This window comes from Macaca mulatta, chromosome 20 (assembly GCF_049350105.2).
Source record: "Macaca mulatta isolate MMU2019108-1 chromosome 20, T2T-MMU8v2.0, whole genome shotgun sequence".
In the NCBI taxonomy this organism is placed as follows: Eukaryota; Metazoa; Chordata; class Mammalia; order Primates; family Cercopithecidae; genus Macaca; species Macaca mulatta.
The window spans coordinates 63,848,960-63,872,193 of NC_133425.1; the positions used below are offsets into that span (position 1 = coordinate 63,848,960).

The 23,234-nt window shown below is 48.9% G+C and overlaps 1 protein-coding gene across 41 annotated transcripts in view; it reads left to right on the plus strand.

The window, feature by feature from the left end:
- Window positions 1–2,793: 2,793 nt before the first annotated feature.
- Window positions 2,794–23,234, plus strand: part of SLC7A6 (solute carrier family 7 member 6) — a 41,721-nt gene continuing 21,280 nt past the window's right edge. For 3 of the 41 annotated variants that reach the window (XR_013411039.1, XR_013411036.1, XM_077984358.1), the window contains exons 1-5: window positions 2,794–2,844; window positions 4,876–5,003; window positions 8,314–8,387; window positions 14,876–14,993; window positions 15,784–16,342. Coding sequence is in view for 19 of the 41 variants with exons in the window: in XM_077984358.1 (XP_077840484.1) it covers window positions 15,820–16,342 (523 nt within the window). In the remaining 22 variants the exon portion in view is untranslated. Of the gene's footprint in view, window positions 3,151–4,875; window positions 5,004–6,502; window positions 6,686–8,313; window positions 8,388–12,084; window positions 12,204–14,875; window positions 14,994–15,783; window positions 16,343–23,234 lie in introns of all 41 variants that reach the window. The other 38 variants (XR_013411043.1, XR_013411035.1, XM_077984357.1 and 35 more) reach the window with 21 other exon arrangements.

A 23,234-nucleotide genomic window follows, 5' to 3' on the forward strand; every position in this document is an offset into this window, starting at 1 on the left:
AGGGCATGGAATCAGAGAAGGCTTTAGGACTAGCACACTAGGGTTCAAAGCTCTACTAGCTACAGCCAAGTTGTCTGGGGAGCCTTCTGACCCTCAGTTTCCTCATCCAAAGAATGGGGACATCTGGGTGCACTGGCTCACGCTTGTAGTTCCACCTACTCAGGAGGCTAAGGCAGGAGGATTGCTTGAGCCCAGGAGTTTGAGACCAGCCTGGGCAAGACTTTAAAGGTGAAATAGGCCGGGTGCCGTGGTTCGCGCCTGTAATCCCAGCACTTTGGGAGGCCAAGGGGGGGTGGATCACCTCAGGTCAGGAGTTCAAGACCAGCCTGGCCAACATGGTGAAACCCCATATCTACTAAAAATACAAAATTAGCCAGGTGTGGTGGCACATGGCTTGTAGTCCTAGCTACTCTGGAGACAGAGGCAGGAGAATCGCTGGAACCTGGGAGGTGGAGGCTGCAGTGAGTCAAGATGGTACCACCGTACTCCAGCCTGGGCAAGATAGAGCGAGCTAGATCTCAAAAAAAAAAAAAACAAAAAAAAACAAAGGCCGCCGCAGTGGCTCACACCTGTAATCCCAATACTTTGGGAGGCCGAGGTGGGTGGATCACGAGGTCAGGAGATCGAGACCATCCTGGCTAACACGGTGAAACTCTGTCTCTACTAAAAATACAAAAAATTAGCTGGGCATGGTGGTGGGCACCTGTAGTCCCAGCTATTCGGGAGGCTGAGGCAGGAGAATGGCGTGAACCCGGGAGGCAGAGCTTGCAGTGAGCCGAGATCGCGCCACTGTGCTCCAGCCTGGGCGGCAGATCGAGACTCCGTCTCAAAAAAAAAAAAAAGATGAAATAAAAATAAATCTGTAGTCCCAAGTAGGAAGCTGAGGCAGGAAGATCGCTTGAAACTAGGAGTTTGAGGCTGCAGTGAGCTATGATCACAACTGTGAATAGCCATTGCACTCCAGCCTGGGCAATAGATCTCTGAAAGCAAAAGAAAAGAATGGTTACAAATAAATGTATCTTGCAGGGTGGTCCTGAGGAACACTGATGGTGTTAGAGAACATCTGATTCAGGGTGTGATGTACATGGGGCTTTTAGCTGATGGGCTAGGTAACTGGGTGTGAGACTGCAAAGCCAGAGGGAGCCGGCGTATGTTTTTTTTGTTTCCTTTCTTTTTTTTTTTTTTTTTTTTGAGATGGAGTTTCGCTCTTTATCGCCCAGGCTGGAGTGCGATGGCGCGATCTCGGCTCACTGCAACCTCTGCCTCCCAGGTTAAAGCGATTCTCCTGCCTCAGTCTCCCAAGTAGCTGCAATTACAGGCATGTGCCACCATAATAGGCTAATTTTGTATTTTTAGTAGAGACGGGGTTTCTCCGTTGGTCAGGCTGGTCTCGAATTCCCAACCTCAGGTGATCCGCCTGACTCAGCCTCCCAAAGTTCTGGGATTACAGGTGTGAGCCACCAGGCCCAGCTGAGCCGGCATACCTTATATAAAGCTGTGGCAGGGACAAGTGGCTGGGTGCCAATACAAGTGTCCAGAGTTGTCCTTCTGCCCAGCCAGGGAGGCCGGAGGAACTGATCTGGGAGGCAAAGGGTGCAACTCGATTGATCCAAATATATATGTTCACTCACTGACACGGGAGGTGTTCCAAGCAGAGGGCAGGAGGGCAGCACCAGCGAGGGCTCCTCAAGCATTGTCATCCAGGCCTGCAGAGAGGAGAATGGAAGGGTTTTTAGGCAGGGGAGATACAAAGTCATCGCAATCTGTAATTTAGGAGCATCCCCTACTCTGTGGAGATGGGTTAAGGGGAGCAGGAAAGGGATTGGGAAGCCACTGTGGCTGGGGAGAAGAAAGCAGGGTGTAGGCCGTGGGAGGAGTGGGGAGGAAGGGTCTGAAGTGCTGCCCATCTCTGGCTGGGTCCCTGTCACTGGGTGGCAGGGAGCAGGGTCTTGGGTATGGTCTGGAACCAGAGGACATGCACTTGTGGTCATAAGGCTGGGGGAAAAGACCCCAGGGCCCTGGACCAAGTCAGTGCTTGAGGTGTTGACAGGAAATTTCGGTGGAGGGCTCAGGGGCCCATGAGGTCAGGAAGCTCTAGACAAGAGAGCCCCAGAGACACCAGAGGAAAAGGAACTCGAGAGGAAGATGGAGGAGCAAACAGAGGGAGGGGAAGTGGGCAGGAGGTGCAGCTTCCCCAAGAGGGGTGGCAGCTCTCTTGGGAAAATGAGGACAGAGCCCCAGGGAGGTCTGGGGTTGGCCAAGGGAGCCTGCAGTTTCTTTGTGGGTGCGGGGGCCTCAAGGGATGGGAATCTGAGCTGTGCGTGTGTTTGGACAAGTCCCCAGAGTGTGTGTCTTCTCGGGGTTCCTAGACGCAGGGTGGCAGTGGCCCGGCGGTGGCGGAGGCCGTTTGGATCCCTGTGTGAGCTGTAGGGGGCGCCCTGGGCGCCGGGCCCAGGTCAAGGGCGAGATAGGAACGGGGTGCGGGGGCCGATGAGAGCTCCCCGCGGGAATGTCCCGGTGTAGACGCCCTCGGAGGCCCTATCTAACTCCAGGGTGGCGAGGGTGGCCGGGCCCAGGTCACGGGCTGCGCCGGCCCTGGCGAGGCCACCGGGGGCTGTCGGGCGTCCACGCTCACGGTCTGGGCCAGAGGACCCCGCAGCGGCCAGGCCGTGGCGGCCACGGGGGCCTGGAAGCGCCGCCGCCAGCTGGCCCCGCACGGAACTGTGTCCCGACGCGGCGCGCGCTATCGCGATCCGGTGGCGGGTGACGTGGCGGGGCGGGGCCTGAGCGGCCGCGGCGACGGCGGCGCGACCGAGCATCCTGGCGGCGCCGGGCCACTGGGAGGTAACGGGCCGGGCCATGGGCGGGCGCGCGGGGAGAGGGGCCGGGGCCGGGCCGCGTTCTGTGGGAGCGGAACCCTCTGGGTCTTGGCCACCGCCGTCGGGAGCGGGATGCGGCCCAGAAACGGCGCGGGGCTGGCCGGTCGGGGCCGCGCGAGAGGCGCTGCGGCTGAGGGGTGGCTACACGAGGAGCGAGGGACCTCGAGCGTGAGGGCCGAGTGTGGGAGAAATGCTGTATGGGTGCGAGCCCCGGAGGCTGATGGTGACCGCGAGGGAGCCAGTCTTGGAGTGTGCTGGCGACGCGGCGAGTGTGAGGGAGACCGGGGGTGTGTGTGGAGAGGGAAACCCCAGGTAGCAGGGTGACCGGGACTCTGTGTGTGCGGGCCGCGCTGCGAGCGTGAGACTGTGCGACGGTGACCCAGAGTGGGACTGTGACTGCGCTTCCGACTGCAGGACAGAGAACCTGTGCTGTGTGGTGGCCGCGGTGGGGCGGAGAAAGATGCGGGCTCAGGACTGCAGGAGCCAGGCTTCCTGGGGCTGTCGCAAGAATGACGATTATCATTTTAAAATCAGTCCATTTACTTTAGAGAATGCCGCAAGGTTTTGCGGCGTGTTGGGGCCTGGAGCGTTGGGCTGCTGGCGCTGGGGAACCCACGTGGCCCCGGTGATTATGGCTCTTTTGAGCGTCCCCATAGCCTGTCATCTTGTGTGACTATCTCTCGTCCTGAATGTGGGGAGATAGACGTGAAACATTCTGAAAATTCTTTGCTGGGCTCTAAGCAAACATGTTGTGTAATGGTCAGTATAAATAGGAATCAGGGTGTCGGCGAACACGTTTTTGAGTACCTCTTGTATGCCCTGGGCTTGGTGACACAGTTAAAAAGAATTCAGTCTCTGCCCTTGATGGGGGGAAAAAGCCAGGGCCAGCTCAGCTCGCAGGGCGGCAGTTCAGTGCCCAGCCATCGGGAGCTTATCTCTCAGAGCTGCTCCCAGATTTCAGATCTGGGAGGAGCAGACTTGAAAGGCTGTGACTGCTTCCTGATATCAGTTCCACCTCTTTTTGGTGGCGGTGAGGCCCTTTGGGGACCTGCCCAGGCCACCTGCATTACTCGGGTCCCGTGTGTGCTGTGCAGATGGCTTTTGCTTCCCAACTTTGATCTCAGATCGTCATTCAAGTCATTATACTGGAGTTTATTTTCCTGGCAAGTGTGTGGAAAACCACCAGCCTGATTTTCTCCTCTCTTCCTCTCCTTGTCCTCCTTCCCTATTTGGCCATGGATGTATTTTTATGGCATATACCGCTTTTATGATCCCCATCTCCCTGGAACTTCTTAGTAGAAGAAATTTGCTGACCTTTGTGTTTCCTGCTGTAATCTCTTGGATGTAGATTAGTTTCTAAAAAAGTTATGCAGGCCGGGCACAGTGGCTCAGGCCTGTAATCCCAGCACTTTGGGAGGCTGAGGTGGGCAGATCACGAGGTCAGGAGATCGAGACCATTCTGGCTAACATGGTGAAATCCCGTCTCTACTAAAAATACAAAAGATGAGCCAGGCGTGGTGGCGGGTGCCTGTAGTCCCAGCTACTTGGGAGGCTGAGGCAGGAGAATGGCTTGAACCCGAGAGGCAGAGGTTGCAGTGAGCCAAGAGTGTGCCATTGCACTGTAGCCTGGGCGACAGAGTGAGACTCCGTCTCAAAAAAAAAAAGAAAAAAGTTATGCAAACGGTGCCCACGGGACCTGGGGCCCCAGAGCTGCCTAGACATGCATGATTTAATGTGACAAGGCCAGTTCTCTGACAGGTTTGGACTGACTGCTTCAGTTATACCCACCCTGTGGGTGTCTTGGAACCTGCCAGTAATTAGGACTGCCCCTGCCGGGCATGTAAAATTTAGATTTTACAAGGAAATATCATTCTGCTGCTTTCTTGGTTAATTTTTAAAAATTACGTAAATATATATATACATATTTTTTAAAATCAGCTTTCTCAGGTTAAAAGGGTTCATTTTTTGATCAGTTCCCTCCCACTCTTTGTTGCAGAGTTTATGTGGCCGAGGCAGACAAGTGAAATTAGGCCTTGCTGCAGGGACTTCATTTCCTTCTCAGTACTGGACCCATTTATGAGGAGGTGGCTTATGAAAGTGTGATGTTCACGTATTTCTTGACAGGTGAATATTGTTGCGCTGTCTTTTCTTTTGTTTGTGTGATTTACAAAGAGTTTTTACTTATTTGTATACAGTATGAACACAATACTAGTAAAGAGAATGGCTTACACATAATTAACAATTCTTTAGTATTACATGTTAAATAACACTGTAATTTATTATAAAAATAAATTATATATTTATTTATATTACAACTCTTTCTGAAGAGTAATTGGGTGGGTTTTTTCTTATTTTTCTTTTTGGAGACAGAGTATCATTCTGTCACCCAGGCTGGGGTGCAGTGGTGTGATCTCTGCTCACTGCAACCTCCGCCTCCCGAGTTCAAGTGATTCTTCTGCCTCAGCCTCCCAAGCAGCTGGGACTACAGGCGCCCGCCACCATGCCCAGCTAATTATTGTATTTTTTTTTTTTTTTTTTTGAGACGGAGTCTCGCTCTGTCACCCAGGCTGGAGTGCGGTGGCCGGATCTCAGCTCACTGCAAGCTCCGCCTCCCGGGTTCACGCTATTCTCCTGCCTCAGCCTCCCGAGTAGCTGGGACTACAGGCACCCGCCACCTCGCCCGGCTAGTTTTTTGTATTTTTTAGTAGAGACGGGGTTTCACCGTGTTAGCCAGGATGGTCTCGATCTCCTGACCTCGTGATCCGCCCGTCTCGGCCTCCCAAAGTGCTGGGATTACAGGCGTGAGCCACCGCGCCCGGCCTTAATTATTGTATTTTTAGTAGAGACGGGGCTTCACCATCTTGGCCAGGCTGGTCACGAACTCCTGAGCTCAGGTAATCTGCCCGCCTTGGCCTCCCAATTGTGGTGGATTTTTTTTTTTTTTTTTTTGAGACGGAGTTTTGCTCTTGTTGCCCAGGCTGGAGTGCAATGGCGCAATCTTGGATCACTGCAACCTCCACCTCCCGGGTTCAAGTGATTCTCCTGCCTCAGCCTCCCGAATAGCTGGGATTATAGGCGCCCGCCATCATGCCTGGACAATTTTTTATATTTCTAGCACAGATGGGGTTTCACTGTGTTGGCCAGGCTGGTCCTGAACTCCTGACCTCAGGCGATCCACCCGCCTCAGCCTCCCAAAATGCTGGGATTACAGGCGTGAGACACTGCGCCCAACCATAAACTCAGAGTTTTATAAGAAAAAGTCTTCTGTGTTTTCACCACAGTTAAGATTTTGATTCAACCAGAGGGGGAAATAAAAAATATTTTGATGTATTTCTCTGTGATACAGCAAACTATTTTTTGGTCTTCAGCCCATTTCCTAGCATACAACTCCTAAAATACTTAGAAAGACCAAAGTAATGTATTTTTGTATGCTGATGACTGGTGGCTGGAAGCCCCTAGAGAGCTTCAGGATGGGGACTGGTCACTGGAAAGACCAAGTCAGGATTAGAGGGTTGGGACTTTGAGCCCTACCCCCAACCTCGGGGGAGGGGAGAAGGAGGAGGGTGAGGTTAAGTTGATCACCAATGGCCAGTGGCTTAATCACTCATGCCTATGTAATGAAGCCTGCATAAAAACCCAAGAGGCCGGGGGTTTAGGGAGCTTCCGGATAGCTGGACACGTGGAGGTTCCTGGATGGTACTTCTCCCTAGGAGGACAAGAAAAGTCTGTGACCCTTCCCCCTTCCTGGCTCTGCAAACCTCTTCATCTGTATCCTTTGTAACACCCTTTATAATATACCAGTAAATGTAAGTAAGTGTTTCTCTGAGTTCTGTGAGCCATTCTAGCAAAATAATTGAACTGAAAGAGGGGTCTTGGGAGCCCCAACTTCAAACAGTTCGGTCAGAAGTTCAGGAGGCCTGGATTTGTGCCAGGTATCCTGTGGGGGAGGGGCAGTCTGTGGGACTGAGCCCTTCCGCTGTGGGATCTGATGCTGTTTCCAGGTAGATAGTGTTGAGACTGAACTGGAGGACACTCAGCTGGTGTCCCTGGGGAGAAATGATTGCTTGTTAGTGGGGAACCCTCCCCTCAACATTTGCTCACAGAACTCTTCTGTGTTGATTGTTGTGGTGTGAGAGTACACAGCAAAAATGGTTTTGAGTTTTTCCAAACATTCTCAATAGCATTTTTTCCTTTATTCATTACAGAAATTTTGGTTTCAAATCCAGTTTATAAAACTTCCTTTGTAATTGAGCTTCCCCCATTTCATCCCATCGTTTTCTGATGTAATTGAATTGTGATAAATTCATTTATTCCAAAAATTGCTTGTGGCAGTTTCGTGGTTAATTTTCATGGGGAAATTTTAGTAGTCTGTTAAATTCCTTCATTACCTGCTGCAGGAGACTGCAGGAATTAAAAAAAAAAAAATTTAATTTTTTTTGTTGGCTGGGCGCGGTGGCTCACACCTGTAATCCTAGCACTTTGGGAAGCCGAGGCAGGCGGATCTCCTGAGGTCCCAGGAGTCCGAGACCAGCCTGACCAACATGGTGAAACCCCGTCTCTACTAAATATAAAAAATTAGCCAGGCATGGTGGCGCAGGCCTGTAATCCCAGCTACTCAGAAGGCTGAGGCAGGAGAATCGCTTGAACCCAGGAGGCGGAGGTTGCAGTGAGCCAAGATCGCGTCATTGCACTCCAGCCTGGGCAACAAGAGCAGAGCTCTGTCTCAAAAAAAAAAAATTTTTTTTGTTTTTGCTGTGTTGCCCAGGTTGGTCTCAAACTTCTGGCCTCAAGCCATCCTCTTACCTTGGCCTTCCAAAGTGCTGGGATTGCAGACTTGAGCTACTGCACCCAGCCTAATTTTGTGTGTGTTTTTTTTTTTTTTTTTTGAGACGGAGTCTCGCTCTGTCGCCCAGGCTGGAGTGCAGTGGCGCTATCTCGGCTCACTGCAAGCTCCGCCTCCCGGGTTTATGCCATTCTCCTGCCTCAGCCTCCCGATAGCTGGGACTACAGGCGCCCGCCACCTCGCCCGGCTAATTTTTTTGTATTTTTAGTAGAGACGGGGTTTCATTGTGTTAGCCAGGATGGTCTCGATCTCCTGACCTTGTGATCGGCCCGTCTCGGCCTCCCAAAGTGCTGGGATTACAGGCTTGAGCCACCGCGCCCGGCCGTGTTTTTTTTTTTTTTGTAGAGATGGGATTTTGCCATGTTACCCAGGCTGAGAGAGATTGATATTGTGTATGATCCTTACATACCAATTTCTCTCTTTTTTTTCATTGCACTTGTAACTAATTGGAAGTAGCAATTTCTCTTATGAAATGGATAAAAATTGAGGGAAAGGATAGCTAATTCAGGAGGGTGATCTGGTAGAATTTTGATGACTCTGTCATAATGCCTAGCTGGAGGTAATGTCTTAATTATTGGCCTTTTGAATCAGCGATTTTCAGTCCATTGTTACAGAGGGTCTGCAGATCTACTCTGGGGACAGGATAGACAACGCGTCTCACACAGGTAGGCACTGCTGTTTTTGGAATGTATGTAGCTACTGTTGTGATTAATTAAATGCAAATTCCTTCAAAATCAAGTCTTAGTAGCTTTTTGCCATTATTTATTCTTTTTTATCAATTGTTACCTGAAGAATAAGTACCGTGACAGAAAATGTCTGATGTTAATACAGCCAGTTCACTTTCCTTCCTCCCTTCCTCCCTTCTTCCCTCCTTCCCTCTTCCCTCCTCTTCCCTCCTTCTTTCTTTCCTTCCTTTTGTAGAGACAGAGGTCTCCCTATGTGGCCCAGGCTGGTCTTGAACTCGGCCTCAAGTGATCCTCCCTCCCTTTTTTGGCCTCCCACTGACTGGCCAGATATTTCACTTGTTTTTTTGGAGACCAAGTCTCACTCAACTGCCCAGGCTGGAGTGCAGTGATGCGATCTCTCAGCTCAGTGCAACCTCTGACTCCCGGGTTCAAGGGATCATCCTGTCTTAGCCTCCTGAGTAGCTGGGACTACAGGTGTGTGTCACCATGCCTGGCTAATTTTTGTATTTTTTGTAGAGACAGGGTCTTGCTGTGTTGCCCAGCTGGTCTCAAACTCCTGGGCTCAAATGATTCCCCCTGCCTCAGCCTCCCAAAGTGCAAGGATTATAGGTGTGGGCCACTGTGCCCAGCTTGACATTTTTACATTTAAATATGCTATAATCCCATAATACATTACTACTATTTTTGTTTTGGGTGGTCAGTTATATTCTAAAGTTATTAAAAATGAGCAAAAATGTGGTTGGGCGCAGTGGCTCACGCCTGTAATCCCAGCACTCTGGGAGGCCGAGGCGGGCAGATCATGAGGTCAGGAGTTTGAGACCAGCCTGATCAACATAGTGAAACCCCGTCTCTACCAAAGATACAAAAATTAGCTGGGTGTGGTGGCACACGCCTATAATCCCAGCTACTTAGGAGGCTGCGGCAGGAGAATTGCTTGAACCCGGGAGACAGAGATTGCAGTGAGCTGAGATTGCGCCACAGCACTCCAACCTGGGCGACAAAGCAAGACTTTGTCTCAAAAAAAAAAAACCTAAAACCCAAAAATATGTATTTAAAAAATATTTACCTAGGCTATTTGGTATTGCCCCACAACTTGATGTTCTGTTCTATTTTTTTACTTTTTCCATTTTAACCCTTTTGGTTTTCATCTCACTGCTAAAGTTCCACATTTGTTTCCTCATGCTGTTCAACTTTTTCAGTAGAGTCTTTAATGTATCAAACACAATTATTTTAAATTCATTGTTTGATGTTTCCATTATCTGGGTCATCTCTAAGTCTGGTCCTATTGATTACTTTACCTCTTGATAATGGGTTGTTTTTCTTGCTTTTTTAATGTTGCTTGTAACTTGTTATTGATTGCTAGATATGGTACGTGGAGCACTAGAGACTGAGGTACATAGCATTTATTTTGGGAACTGGGTACAGCTTTTCTTTGCTAGACTGTTTGTATGGGAGTTTGAACTCCTAGTCAGGAGACAGTTGTGTTTGGGTGTTATTGTTGCTATGGTTACATTAGGTGCACCAGTGGCTTCAAATTCTTCTCGTGTTTCCTTGCCAGCTTATGGTTGGTTTGCCTGAGGGAGGCTTTTTCTCAGTGGTTATCCTCCATCCATACCCTCAGCTTATTAGCCAGGCGTGGTAGTGCACCCCTGTAGTCCCAGCTACTCTGGAGGCTGAGGCGAGAGAATCCCTCGAACCCAGGAGGCAGAGGTTACAGTGAGCCGAGATCGTACCACTGCACTCCAGCCTGCGTGACAAAGCAAGACTCTGTCTCAAAAAAAAAAAAAGAAAGAAAAATAAGGTCTCACTCAGTCGTCTCACTCTGTCACCCAGACTGGAATGCCAGTAGTGCCATCATGGTTCACTGCAGCCCCCAACTCCTGAGCTCAAACTTACCTCTTAGCCTTCTGAGTAAATAGCTGGGGCTACAGGCGTGTGCCATCATGCCTGGCTACTTTTTAATTTTTTTTTTTAGAGACGGGGTCTTGCTATGTTGCCCAGGCTGGTCTCGAACTCTTGACCTCAAGTTCCTCCAGCCTTAGCCCCTGGAGATTACAGGTGTAAGCCACTGCGTCCAGCCACCCTCAGCTTTAGGATTTCTCTGTGCACCTATGCCTCAGTACAGTCTCAGTGGTAGACTACTGTTGCTTGTTCCTGGGTGCTTGCTAACCTGGTGGTAGGGAGTAGGGATTTCTCTGTTGTCCTGGTTCAGCCTCAGTCTTAGGCAGGCCCTGTTTGTTTCCCTGGGTCTTGGGAGTGGATCTTTCTGGGTGCTCCTGCCCTTTTCCCAGGAGAAAGCACCTCCAGTGGTCTTGCCTAGAATTTCCTACCCCTCCTCCAGGCATAGAGTTTTGTTTTGTTTTATTTTGTTTTTGTTTTTGTTTTTATCCTGCCCCAGCTGCCTCAGGAGTGACAGAGTTTGCTGCCCTTTCCCAGGGGTTTATGGTATTTATTCTTTAGAGAAGAAGGGTATAGGTTGGCCTTTGTATTTTCCCTCCCATAAGCCAGCACTACCAAGAGAGGTTTTTCTCAGGTTACCTGCCCAATATTTCTTTTGAGTACCCACTGAGGTCTATGGAAATAACCTGAGTGTCTGTGGCTCTTCCTAACCCACAATTGACATTTGGTAATTTTTAAAAAAATTTACCTGAATTCTTCTGACTCACCTAAATGGTTGTCTCATCTTTCTCCCACTGCCACAGGTGAGCCAGACCTTGTATCTCTCTATCTCCTTGGAGGTGGCCGTCTTTCCATCAGTTTCTTTCTTTTTTTTTTTTTTGAGATGGAGTCTGGCTCTGTCCCCCAGGCTGGAGTGCAGTGGCGTGATCTCTGCTCACTGCAAGCTCCGCCTCCCAGGTTCATGCCATTCTCCTGCCTCAGCCTCCTGAGTAGCTGGGACTACAGGCGCCCGCCACCATGCTCAGCTAATTTTTTGTATTTTTTAGTAGAGACGGGGTTTCACTGTGTTAGTTAGGATGGTCTTGATCTCCTGACCTCATGATCCACCCGCCTCAGCCTCCCAAAGTGCTGGGATTACAGGTGTGAGCCACTGCGCCCAGCCCCATGAGTTTCACTCTAGTTGGTTGCCTTGTAACTTCAGCTTTCTGATGGCTCCAAGAAAAAGTGTTGTTTGTCACTGGAGTGGGAATGGTGCTATGCATCCTGAGTGGAAGGTGGAAGTTGAGGACTTTCCATTTTATACTAGATTTTTTTGTTTTTTGAAACAGAGTCTTGCTCTGTCGCCCAGGCTGGAATGCAGTGGCATGATAATGGCTCACCGCAGCCCTGACTTCTTTGGCTCAAGAGATACTCCCACCTTGGCCTCCCAAGTAGCTGGCATGTGCCACTGTGCCCAGCTAATTTTTGTATTTTTGTAGAGATGGAGTCTTGCCATGTTGTCTAGGCTGGTCTCGGACTCCCGGGCTCAAGCAATCCTCTTGCCTCAGCCTCCCAAAGTGCTGGATTACAGGTGTGGACCACTGTCCCTGGCCTAGTTTTTTCTTATTTCATTTTTTTGTAGAGACGGAGCCTCCCTATGTTGCCCAGGCTACTCTTGAACTCCTGGCTTCAGGCGATCCTCCGGCCTTGGTCTCCCAAAGTACTAGGATTACAGGCGTGAGCCATCATGTCTGGCCCCATTTTATTTGTAACTTTTGTTGTTTGTTTTTTGAGACAGGGTCTCTCTCTGTCACCCAGGCGGGAGTGCAGTGGTGTGATCATGGCTCACTACAGCCTCAACCTTCTTGGGCTCAGGTGATCCTCCCACTTCAGCCTCCTGAGTAACTAAGACTACAGGTGTGTGCCACCATGCCCAGCTAACTTTTGTAGTTTTGTGGTGTAGACAGGGTTTTGCCATTGCCCAGGCTGGTCTCCTGGGCTCAAGTGATCCACCTGCTTTGGCCTCCCAAAGTGCTGGGATTACAGGTGTGCACCACTGTGCCCTGCCAAGGTGAAGTTTAGATATGGGGAGGAGGTAAGGGATGGCCTTGAGGTTGTATGTATGGCCAAGCCAGCCTAGGACTTAGTCACGTGCTCTTGGGAGCTGCTAGGGTTACATTACAATTTTGCTCTTGGGTGTTTAGCAAACAGGTAGGAACTTTAATTACTTTTGCCAAGGACAGGCTCTTGATAACAATTGCATTTTTCTTTTCTTTCTCTCCCCCCCCCCCCCCACCGCTCGCTCGCTCTCTTTCTTTCTTTTTGAGACAGAGTCTTGCTCTGTCACCAGACTGGAGTGCAGTGGTGCTATCTCGGCTCACTGCAACTTCTGCCTCGCAGGTTCAGGTGATTCTGCTGCCTCAGCCTCCTGAGTAGCTGGGACTACAAGTGCATGCCATCACGCCCAGCTAAATTTTTTTTTGTATTTTTAGTAGAGACAGGGTTTCACCATGTTGACCAGGATGGTCTCAATCTCTTAGACTTGTGATCCACCTGCCTCAGCCTCCCAAAGTGCTGGGATTACAGGTGTGAGCCACTGCACCCAGCATGCATTTTGTTACTGAATGAAGAGAACGAAGCCTGGCATGGTGGCTCACACCTGTAATTTGTGCACTTCAGAAGGCCAAGGTAGGAGGATCAATTGAGGCCAGGAGTTCAAGACCAGCCTGGGCAACATAGTGAAACACTGTCTCTACAAACAAATTAAAAAAAAAAAAAACAGGCCGGGCGCGGTGGCTCAAGCCTGTAATCCCAGCACTTTGGGAGGCCGAGACGGGCGGATCACGAGGTCAGGAGATCGAGACCATCCTGGGTAACACAGTGAAACCCCATCTCTACTAAAAATACAAAAACTTAGCCGGGCGAGGTGGCAGGCGCCTGTAGTCCCAGCTACTCGGGAGGCTGAGGCAGGAGAATGGCGTGAACCCGGAAGGCGGAGCTTGCAGTGAGCTGAGATCCGGCCACTGCACTCCAGCCTGGGTGACAGAGCGAGACTCCGTCTCAAAAAAAAAAAAAAAAAAAAAACAGCTGGGCATGGTGGCGAGCAACTATAGTCCTAGCTACTCAGGAGGCCGAGATAGAGGACTGCTTGAGCCTAGGAGTTGGAGGCTGCAGTGAGCTACGATTGCATGATTGCACTCCAGCCTGGGTGACAAAGTGAGACCCTGTCTCTTGAATAAAAAAGAGAGAGAGAGAGAGATTGAAAGAGAAAGAAGTCTTATCTGCCTTCAGTTATGTGTGATTCTGCTACTCTCCTTGGCAGAAGGAGTCCTCAACCTTCCAGCAGGAACCTTGTCTTTCATTCAGGTGCTGCGACTGAAATCCTAGGCATGAGGTCTTGTGGGGCTGTGACTGTGCCCCACCTCTCCAAATAAGGCCACTGGGTAGTTTCACCAGTGTATCTGACAAACCTGATAAAGCCATATCAGCATCACCAGTGCCAGGTTTTATGAATACAAAGGGAATACCTAGTAACCCCAATCCCTCCTCCCAGCTAGAGTGTGATGGAATAGGGGGAGCTGTATTGGTCACTGGGGTCAGATTTCTCTCCTGGTCTCTATGTTGACTTGGGTAGAAAAGGCATCCTAGGTCTCTTTGCACCTGACTCTTATGTGAGACTATAGGCTCCCCAGTTGTTTACTGGTTTTGTTCTAATGGATGCTGGGGCTCACCTGACAGGCACATGAAAACAAGTATGTTTCCACGTGCCTGTGTAGGGAAACCTGCATGACTTGGTGCCAGAATGAGAGCAAAAGTGGTGCTGCCTTAAAGCTCAGCCTCACTGAAGCAGAGGTGGGCACTCCTGGGACTGGGGGAAGGCTTGACTGGGGCCTGGGAGGAGCTTTTTTACTTGGGCTCAGGTCCAGACTTGATGGGGTTTGGGATAGGGAAGGCAGGAGTTTTGGGTGGCAGCTGTGGAGATCAGCATTTTCCCTAAGAACTACTCACTCTTGACTGTGGTTTCCTTGCTCTGAGCTCCATGAGGCCAGGTTCGGCACATCACATACACGTTTGTTGAATAGATAAGAGGCTTCTGGAAAGATGATGTGCTTGCCAATCCTGTTCCTACTGCTGATTCTTGGAGGTTATCTCCGTGACCTTAAAGGACTAATTCATGGGTGGGAATCAAATGGCCCACCAGATTTCTTCTGAAGATGAGATGGGATCAAGGGATCGGAAGTGTGACTGGCATAGGAGTTGAGGGAGGGAGAAGGTGACGCTGGGTGCAGGGTCAGGAAGGTGCTGATTTTCCTTTGATAGATTCTGGGTCCTTCCTAGGTAGGTTAATGTGGAATCCAACACGAGGAGCATGCTGGGGAAGAAAGCAAATACGCCAATGGCAAATTAGCCCTGGGTTGGGATGCCCCTGGATGTCCTTTCTCCACCCTGTTTTATTATGTAACCCCTCTCTTTTGGGTACTTTGGAAAAAGAAAGATGTTGAATGGGCAAGCAGCAACATGGGAAAGTAAGGTAGGTGTTGCAGACACAGTGATACATAGGCATGTATTTTTTTTTTTTTTTTTTTGAGACCGAGTCTTGCTCTGTCACCAGGCTATAGTGCAGTGGTGCGACCTTGGCTCACTGCAACCTCCGACTCCCTGGTTCAAGCGATTCTCCTGCCTCAGCCTCCCGAGTGGGGATTACAGGTATGTGTCACCATGCCCAGCTAATTTTTGTATTTTCAGTAGAGACGGGGTTTCACCATTTTGGCTAGGATGGTCTCGATCTCCTGACCTGTGATCTGCCTGCCTCGGCCTCCCAACATTCTGAGATTACAGGTGGGAGCCACTGCGCCCGGCCAGGCGTGTATTTTCATGAGGGACTTCCCCTTGGTCTAGTCACTACAGTGATGATATGCGCCTGTCTTAGCGTCTTCCTCACCCTTCCCACCACCTCCTCACGTTCTGTACTGGCCTGAGAGTAGCTGCAGACGTCTCCATGTCTCGCTGGATGCTGCAGAAGTCCCAGTTTATGTTTGGGTGGAGGTGAGTGGGCAGGATTACCTGGGTATGGACAGTGAGAAGCCTTTCAGGCTGGTGACGACTGTGTACCAGGTGCAGGGACTCTGGTCTTCTCTGCAGGGCAGGTTTGTGGGTTTTAAGCTGGTGAGAACAGAGCAAAAATCTGTAACTCAGGGAGAATCCAATCATTGGACAAATTTAATGCCAGCCTACTCTGGGCTGCAAGACAGGTATTTGTCATTGGAAGTCGTCATCACATCATGCGTGAGCTCTCCTGGTGTCTTTCTTGGGAGCAGTGAAGGTCTGCCCACTTCTGTTTCCCTGTGTCCTGTGGTAGGAACTGAGACAGGCGTATTGTAGTTAGGGCTGTGTGCATGGCATGCTGTCCCTAAATAGGAAGTGGGCAGGGAAATCTGGTCTAAATAGAGCCTCACCAGCTCCTGCCCTAGACTGACATACTTGTATTCTTTGCCAGGCCACAGTAAACACAGGTGTGCAGGAACTGTTTGTTATGGAAGCCAGGGAGCCTGGGAGGCCCACACCCACCTACCATCTTGTCCCTAACACCAGCCAGTCCCAGGTGGAAGAAGATGTCAGCTCGCCACCTCAAAGGTCCTCCGAAAGTATGCAGCTGAAAAAGGAGATCTCCCTGCTGAATGGGGTCAGCCTGGTGGTGGGCAACATGATCGGCTCAGGGATCTTCGTCTCACCCAAGGGTGTGCTGGTACACACTGCCTCCTATGGGATGTCGCTGATTGTGTGGGCCATTGGTGGGCTCTTCTCTGTTGTGGGTGCCCTTTGTTATGCAGAGCTGGGGACGACCATCACCAAGTCGGGAGCCAGCTATGCTTATATTCTAGAGGCCTTTGGGGGCTTCATTGCCTTCATCCGCCTGTGGGTCTCGCTGCTAGTTGTTGAACCCACCAGTCAGGCCATCATCGCCATCACCTTCGCCAACTACATCATCCAGCCGTCCTTCCCCAGCTGTGATCCCCCATACCTGGCCTGCCGTCTCCTCGCTGCTGCTTGCATATGTAAGTGGGGGCTGAGATTGGGAGGATGTTGGGGGGTGGTGGGTACTATAATAATGGTACTTTAGGCCGGGTGTGGTGGCTCATGCCTGTAATCCCAGCACTTTGGGAGGCTGAGGTGGGCGAATCACCTGAGGCTGGGAGTTCAAGACCAGCCTGACCAACATGGAGAAACCCCATCTCTACTTAAAATACAAAATTAGCTGGGCGTGGTGGTGCATGCCCGTAATCCCAGCTACTCGGGAGGCTGAGGCAGGAGAATTGCTTGAACCCGGGAGGTGGAGGTTGCAGTGAGCAGTTATCATGCCATTGTACTCCAGCCTGGGCAACAAGAGCAAAACTCTGTCTCCAAAAAAATAAAAAGATATTTTATATTTGAATAGCATATTTTGCATTTTGGAGGGGAGGGAGGCTTCTTACCTTTTGAGGAAGTAATTTTACCAGTCATTTGGTCCTGAAAGATAAGCAAGCATAAAGGATGGGGACGGGAGAAGTTTGAATCTGTTCATGGTTTTTGGTGCCTCATATTCCTCCTCTCTTGGCTGCCCTTGTTCTGTTTTGTGGTCTGTGTGACAGGTTGGGGCATGTCTTTTGTCTTGACAGCTGTTTTGGTTGAAGTCAACATCGCTAGTTGTAAGCCCAGAAAAAACCCCACCAGTGTTGAGGCCTTTATTCTGTTGCTGAAGGAAAAAAAAAAAAAGAATTATTTTATTTCCCAGATTTTTATCTTAAACCAGTTAAAGGCATCAGTGAGAAAATAGGCTTCACTAGACACTGGGAGTCCTATGGTGTTAAACCTGAGGCCCACAGGACCCTTTCCTGTCTGCCACTGCTGCTCTTTGTGGCTTGCTCTGAGCAGCAGGTACGACAACGAAACACCTTTTCTTCCTACTGTACCAGACTTCTTTACACTGACTTCGTAAACAAGCTCTGCCTGCAGCCACATTTGAGTTTCTGCAGATAGAACTGAGAGATCCCAGTTGACCCCTCTTTATTTTCCTTTTTCTCTTACGGGGTAGTAAGGAGAAAAGATTGCTGTGAATTTACCCAGCCTTGCAGAACTAGTGTTTTAAATGAAAAAGGCCCAGAATTCTATGTTCCTTAGCACGGTACTGCCAGAGGTACTTAATAATATTCTGTTCTTTCCACATCTCCGCTTGCAAAAGCATTGGCAGTATATGCAGTTTATCCAGTATTAAAAATAGCCCGAGAGTACCTTGGAGTTAGCAATAAAGGACTGTAGAATACCCATGCCTCTTGACTTTATAAAACTTGCTAAAGACAAATTAAAGGGAAAACGTTCCATATTCCTTAGGATAGTGAGAGGGAAACAGATACCCTTAGGATTAGGGAAGGCAGCTGCTCAGCTATATGTCTGATAGGCTTTGGCTAGGGAGACTCTGGTCTGACTGAGCTTTCTCAAAAAGGGAGTAATTTTCTGATTATAAAATATATTTATTAGGGCAGGCATGGTGGGTCACACCTGTAATCCCAGCACTTTGGGAGGCTGAGGTAGGAGGATTGCTTGAGCTCAGGAATTTGAGACCATCCTGGGCAAGATGGTAAGACCCTGTCTCTACAAAAAATCAAATTAGCTGGGCATGTTGGTGTGTGCCTGTGGTCCCAGCAATTCAGGAGGCTGAGATGGGAAGATCTCTTGAGCCTGGGAGGTCGAGGCTGCGGTGAGCTGTGTTCACGCCACTGCACTCCAGCCTGACCCTGTCTCCAACAAGACAGAGCAAGACCCTGTCTCCAACAAAACAAAACAAAACAAAACAAATCAAAACAAAAAAGCCTCACAAAGCATGTTTATTTAAAAAATTAAATTACTCTTAAGTCATCCAAAATCTACCACCAAAAGAAGAGTACTTTTTTTTTTGAGATGGAATCTTGCTCTGTTGCCCAGGCTGGAGTACAATGGCACAATCTCGGCTCACTGCAACCTCCGCTTCCTGGGTTCAAACGATTTTCCTGCCTCAGCCTCCCGAGTAGCTGGGATTACAGGCGCCCGCCACCACGCCCAGCTAATTTTTGTATTTTTAGTAGAGAGGGGGCTTCACCATGTTGGTCAGGCTGGTCGAGAAGAGTACTTTTATTTATTTATTTATTTTTAATTTTTTTTGAAATGGAGTCTAGCTCTGTCGCCCAGGCTGGAATGCAGTGGGGTGATCTCAGCTCACTGCAAGCTCCACCTCCCGGGTTCACGCCATTCTCCTGCCTCAGCCTCCCAAGTAGCTAGGACTACTACAGGCACCCACCACCATGCCCAGCTAATTTTTTTGTACTTTTTTAGTAGAGATGGGGTTTCACCATGTTAGCTAGGATGGTCTCGATCTCATAACCTCATGATCCGCCCTCCTTGGCCTCCCAAAGTGCTGGGATTACAGGTGTGAGCCACCGCGCCCAGCCAAGAAGAGTACTTTTAATAGTTTGATAGTGTCTTTCTTTTGTTTGTAGACTTGGCACCATACTTTGCTTTTAATTTTATATTCTGCTTTTTAAACTTAGTGTATCACAAGCTTTTCTCCATTTCATAAAATGCTCTTCAAAATCAACACTTTTTAGTGTTTTTTTTTTTTTTCCTTGAGATGGAGTTTTGCTCTTGTTGCCCAAGCCAGAGTACAATGGCATGATTTTGGCTCACTGCAACTTCTGCCTCCTGGATTCAAGCAATTCTCCTGCCTCAGCCTCCCAAGTAGCTGGGATTACAGGCATGCTCTACCACACCCGGCTAATTTTTTGTATTTTTAGTAGAAACAGGGTTTCACCGTGTTAGCCAGGCTGGTCTCGAACTCCTGACCTCAGATGATCCACCTGCCTCGGCCTCCCAAAGTGCTGGGATTACAGGTGTGAGCCACCGCACCCAGCCTAGTATTTTTTAATTAAAAGGTAAAACATAGATTTTATACATAATTTTAAAAATACAGAAAAATAGAAAAAAGAAAATTAAGAATCACCCATGATTTTACCTCCTACAGTACTCTTGTTACTATTTGGGTGAAATACTTTCTAGTATTTTTTGTGTAAATATGTATTATTTTTAAATTAAAAAAAATTTTTTTTGAGATGAAGTTTTGCTTTTGCTGCCCAGGCTAGAGTATAATGGCATGATCTCGGCTCATTGGAACCTCCGCCTACTGGGTTCAAGCGATTCTCCTGACTCAGCCTCCCAAATAACTGGGATTTCAGGCATTCGCCACCACACCTGGCTAATTTTGTATTTTTAGTAGAGACAGGGTTTCTCCATGTTGGTCAGGCTGGTCTTGAACTCCTGACCTCAGGTGATCTGCCCACCCCAGCCTCCCAAAGTGATGGGATTATAGGTGTGAGCCCCCACACCCAGCCTATCTATTATTATTATCATTTTTTTCTTTTTTGAGACGGAGTCTTGCTCTGTCACCCAGGCTGGAGTGCAGTGGCACACGATCTCTCCTCACTGCAACCTCTGCCTCCCGGGTTCAAGAGATTCTCCTGCCGCAGCCTCCTGAGTAGCTGGGACTACAGGTGCATGCCACCACGCCCAGCTAATTTTTGTATTTTTGGTAGAGACGGGGCTTCACCATATTGGTCAGGATGGTCTTGATCTCTTGACCTCGTGATCTGCCTGCTTTGGCCTCCCAAAATGCTAGGATTATAGGCGTGAGCCACCATGCCCAGTCATAAGTACCTTTTGAAGTCATCTTTTCTTGTAGGTTGTATACTGCTTTATAAAAATTTTTAAAAACTAATATTGGCTGGGCATGGTAGCTCATGCCTTATAATTCTAGCACTTTGGGAGGCTGAGGAGGGAGGATCACTTGAGCACAGGAGTTTGAGACCAGCCTGGGCAACAAAGCAAGACCCTACCTCTAAAAAAAAAAATAATCAGGCGTGGTGGCAGTGGCACTGGTGTGCATCTGTAATCCTAGCTACTCGGGAGCCTGAGGAGGGAGGATCCCTTGAGCCCAGAAATTCAAGGTTGCAGTGAGCTATGATCATGCCACTGCACTCCAGCCTAGGTGACAGAATGAGACTTTGTCTCAAAAAAAATTAATATTTAATCTCTTTCATCAAATACTCTTAGAAAACATGGTTTGAAGACACATAAGCAATTTCCAGCAGTATAGTATAGTGGTTAGGATTGCAGGCCCCCATACCAGACTGGATTTAATTTTCAGCTTTATCATTGACCAACTGTTGATCTTGGGGAGTTAACTAATTGCTACCTCAATTTCCTCTTTTATTTTTATTTTTTGAGACAGAGTCTTGCTTTGTTGCCCAGGCTGGAGGGCAGTGGCTCAATCTTGGCTCACTGCCACCTCCGCCTCCCAGGTTCAAGTGATTCTTCTGCCTCAGCCTCCCAAGTAGCTGGGATTACAGGTGCGAGCTCCTGGCTAATTTTTATATTTTTAGTAGAGAGGGGGTTTCACCATATTGGCCACACTGGTCTCAAATTCCTGAGCTCAAGTGATCTACCCACCTTGGCCTCCCAGAGTGCTGGGATCATAAGTGTGAGCCTGTAAGTCGGGCAGGCCAGCCTGTTTCATTCAATGTGTACTTTCATCCAGATTCCTGGGGATCTGAATTCCTGCAAGCTTTCTCTCCTAGAAGCACTGGCTTTTCCAGAATCCAGGCCTGAGGGCAAGAACTTGCTTGCCATAGTAATGGCCAAGTCATAAAACCATATCCTCTTCCGACAAGGGTAGGCTTTAGGGTTCAGCTTACTTACCTTCTTGGAACTTAAGTTGCAGTATCAGGCTTTCTACAGAGCTAGGATATGCTGAGAGAGTTTCCTTGAGTAAAGGCAGCAGTGGGAACAACATGGTTTCAGGAGACATAAATTGCACAAAACCAATTAGGTTATTTAGGGGGAAAAAACCAAAGGTCTGCACTGAATCTAGGGTAAGACTTCGATAGGATAGGAGAATTAAGTTAGTCTTGAAATTGAGGCATGAGAGGGGTCCGGCTCGTTGGTTGGGAGACTGCCTAAACAAGTTATAGCCACGCCATTCTAGACACTTAAAAGTTCCATCCTAGAAGGGAGGGCCCAGGAAGTCTGTATATAACCAACTCTAGGGCAGAGGCTGTAAGCTGGTGGCCTGTGAGCCAGACTTGGGCCCCAGAGATAGATCTGTTTGGTTTGTGGTGTTGTAAATAATTTTGAATTATTTGCCAACAATTTAAAATCAGGACTTGCCTTTTCTCTTGAAAAATCAAAAGTTCTGGCATTGTTGGACCCAAATTCCTGCCTGATACAATGAGCTGGATTTGAGTAGTTGTAGCTCCTTTAAAAAATTTTGTTTTTGTTTTTGTTTTTGTTTATTTAAAAGGAGTATCCCTATGTTGCCCAGGCTGGTCTCAAACTCCTGGCTCAAGTGATGCTCCCGCCTCAGCCTCTACAAGTGTTGGGATTACAGGTGTGAGCCGCTGTGGAGGGCTGTGGCTCCTTTTTCTTTCTTTTTTTTTGAGATGGAGTCTTGCTCTGCCACCCAGGCTGGAGTGCAGTGGCACCATCTCGGCTCACTGCAAGCTCCGCCTCCCAGGTTCATGCCATTCTCCTGCCTCAGCCTCCCGAGTAGCTGGGACAACAGGTGCCCGCCACCACGTCCGGCTAATTTTTTGTATTTTTAGTAGAGATGGGGTTTCACCATGTTAGCCAGGATGGTCTCTATCTCCTGACCTCGTGATCTGCCTGCCTCAGCCTCCCAAAGTGCTGGGATTACAGGTGTGAGCCACTGCGCCCGGCCGGCTATGGCTCCTTTTAAAGGAGTATGGACTCCCCAATCCACTGTAGTCCTCCACTTCTTGTATTATACCCAGACTTTCTTGCCTTTGCTCACTCGTGTTAGTTTCCTGGCCCCTGAAGGCACTGCACTTTCAGATCCTGGCTTTCTGGCTGTACCCCATCCCATTCCCAGGTTATACTGGCAAGGAGATCCAAGCAACTTTTTGCGGATTTCAGGCTATTTTATTTTACCTACTAATTATCCTAGAACAGTGGTTCTCAGCCAGAGGGAAGTTTGTCTTCCAGGAGACATTTAGCAATATCTGGAGACACTTGGTTGTCACAGCTCCTGGGAGGAGGTGCTTTTTGCTTCTAATGACAGAGGTCACGGGGGCTGCTGAACATACCGCCATGCATAGAACAGCTTCTCACAATAAAGACTTACCTGGCCTAAAATGTCAATAGTGCTGAGGTTGAGAAACTCTGTCTTAAGGGTGCACTCTGTTCATATGTGTTCTGGGGTTTTGGAATGTGGTGAGGCAGGGCCGCAGGCTGCTGACTGAACTCAGGAAGTTTAGGGGCTTATACTCACTTGTGGGACGAATGGGGAGAAAAATTCGTTCTTGAGGTAGGTACACAGGGTCTCCTCTTTGCCTAGGTGACCAGCAGGATTCACAGTAACCCAGGTGCCAAGTATTATGAGTACTTGATTTGGCTGCAGAAGGGTGATGTTTCTGGCTTAGGTATTCTCAGCCCATTTATCTTTGTGGGCTTTGACCTCAGGATCCTCCCTCTTGTGTAGGCTCATACACATCAATGGAAAGTATTTGCTTTGAAGATTTCAACATGGAAGTAGTTCATTGCTGACACAGCAGCATCAAAGCTCAGTGGGGTTTGTTTGGCAAGGGTGACAGTGAGCAGGAGGAAGAGAAGGAGGGAGACTGGGAAGGATGAGACTGGAGGGAAGAAGAAACACTGTATGATCCCTGAGTATCCATTGTTTCCATGGTTTCTTGCTGTCTTGGACCCAGGCCTGGTCACAGTTCTCAGTAGAAAGGATACACTCCTCATTTTGGCTAGTTGCTATGGACAGAGAGCTTTCATGTTCTGAGAGTGATAACGGACCTAGGGAGGACTGGGTCTTGATCATAGTTGCTTCAAGACTCCAACCCTATATATATAGTTTGAATG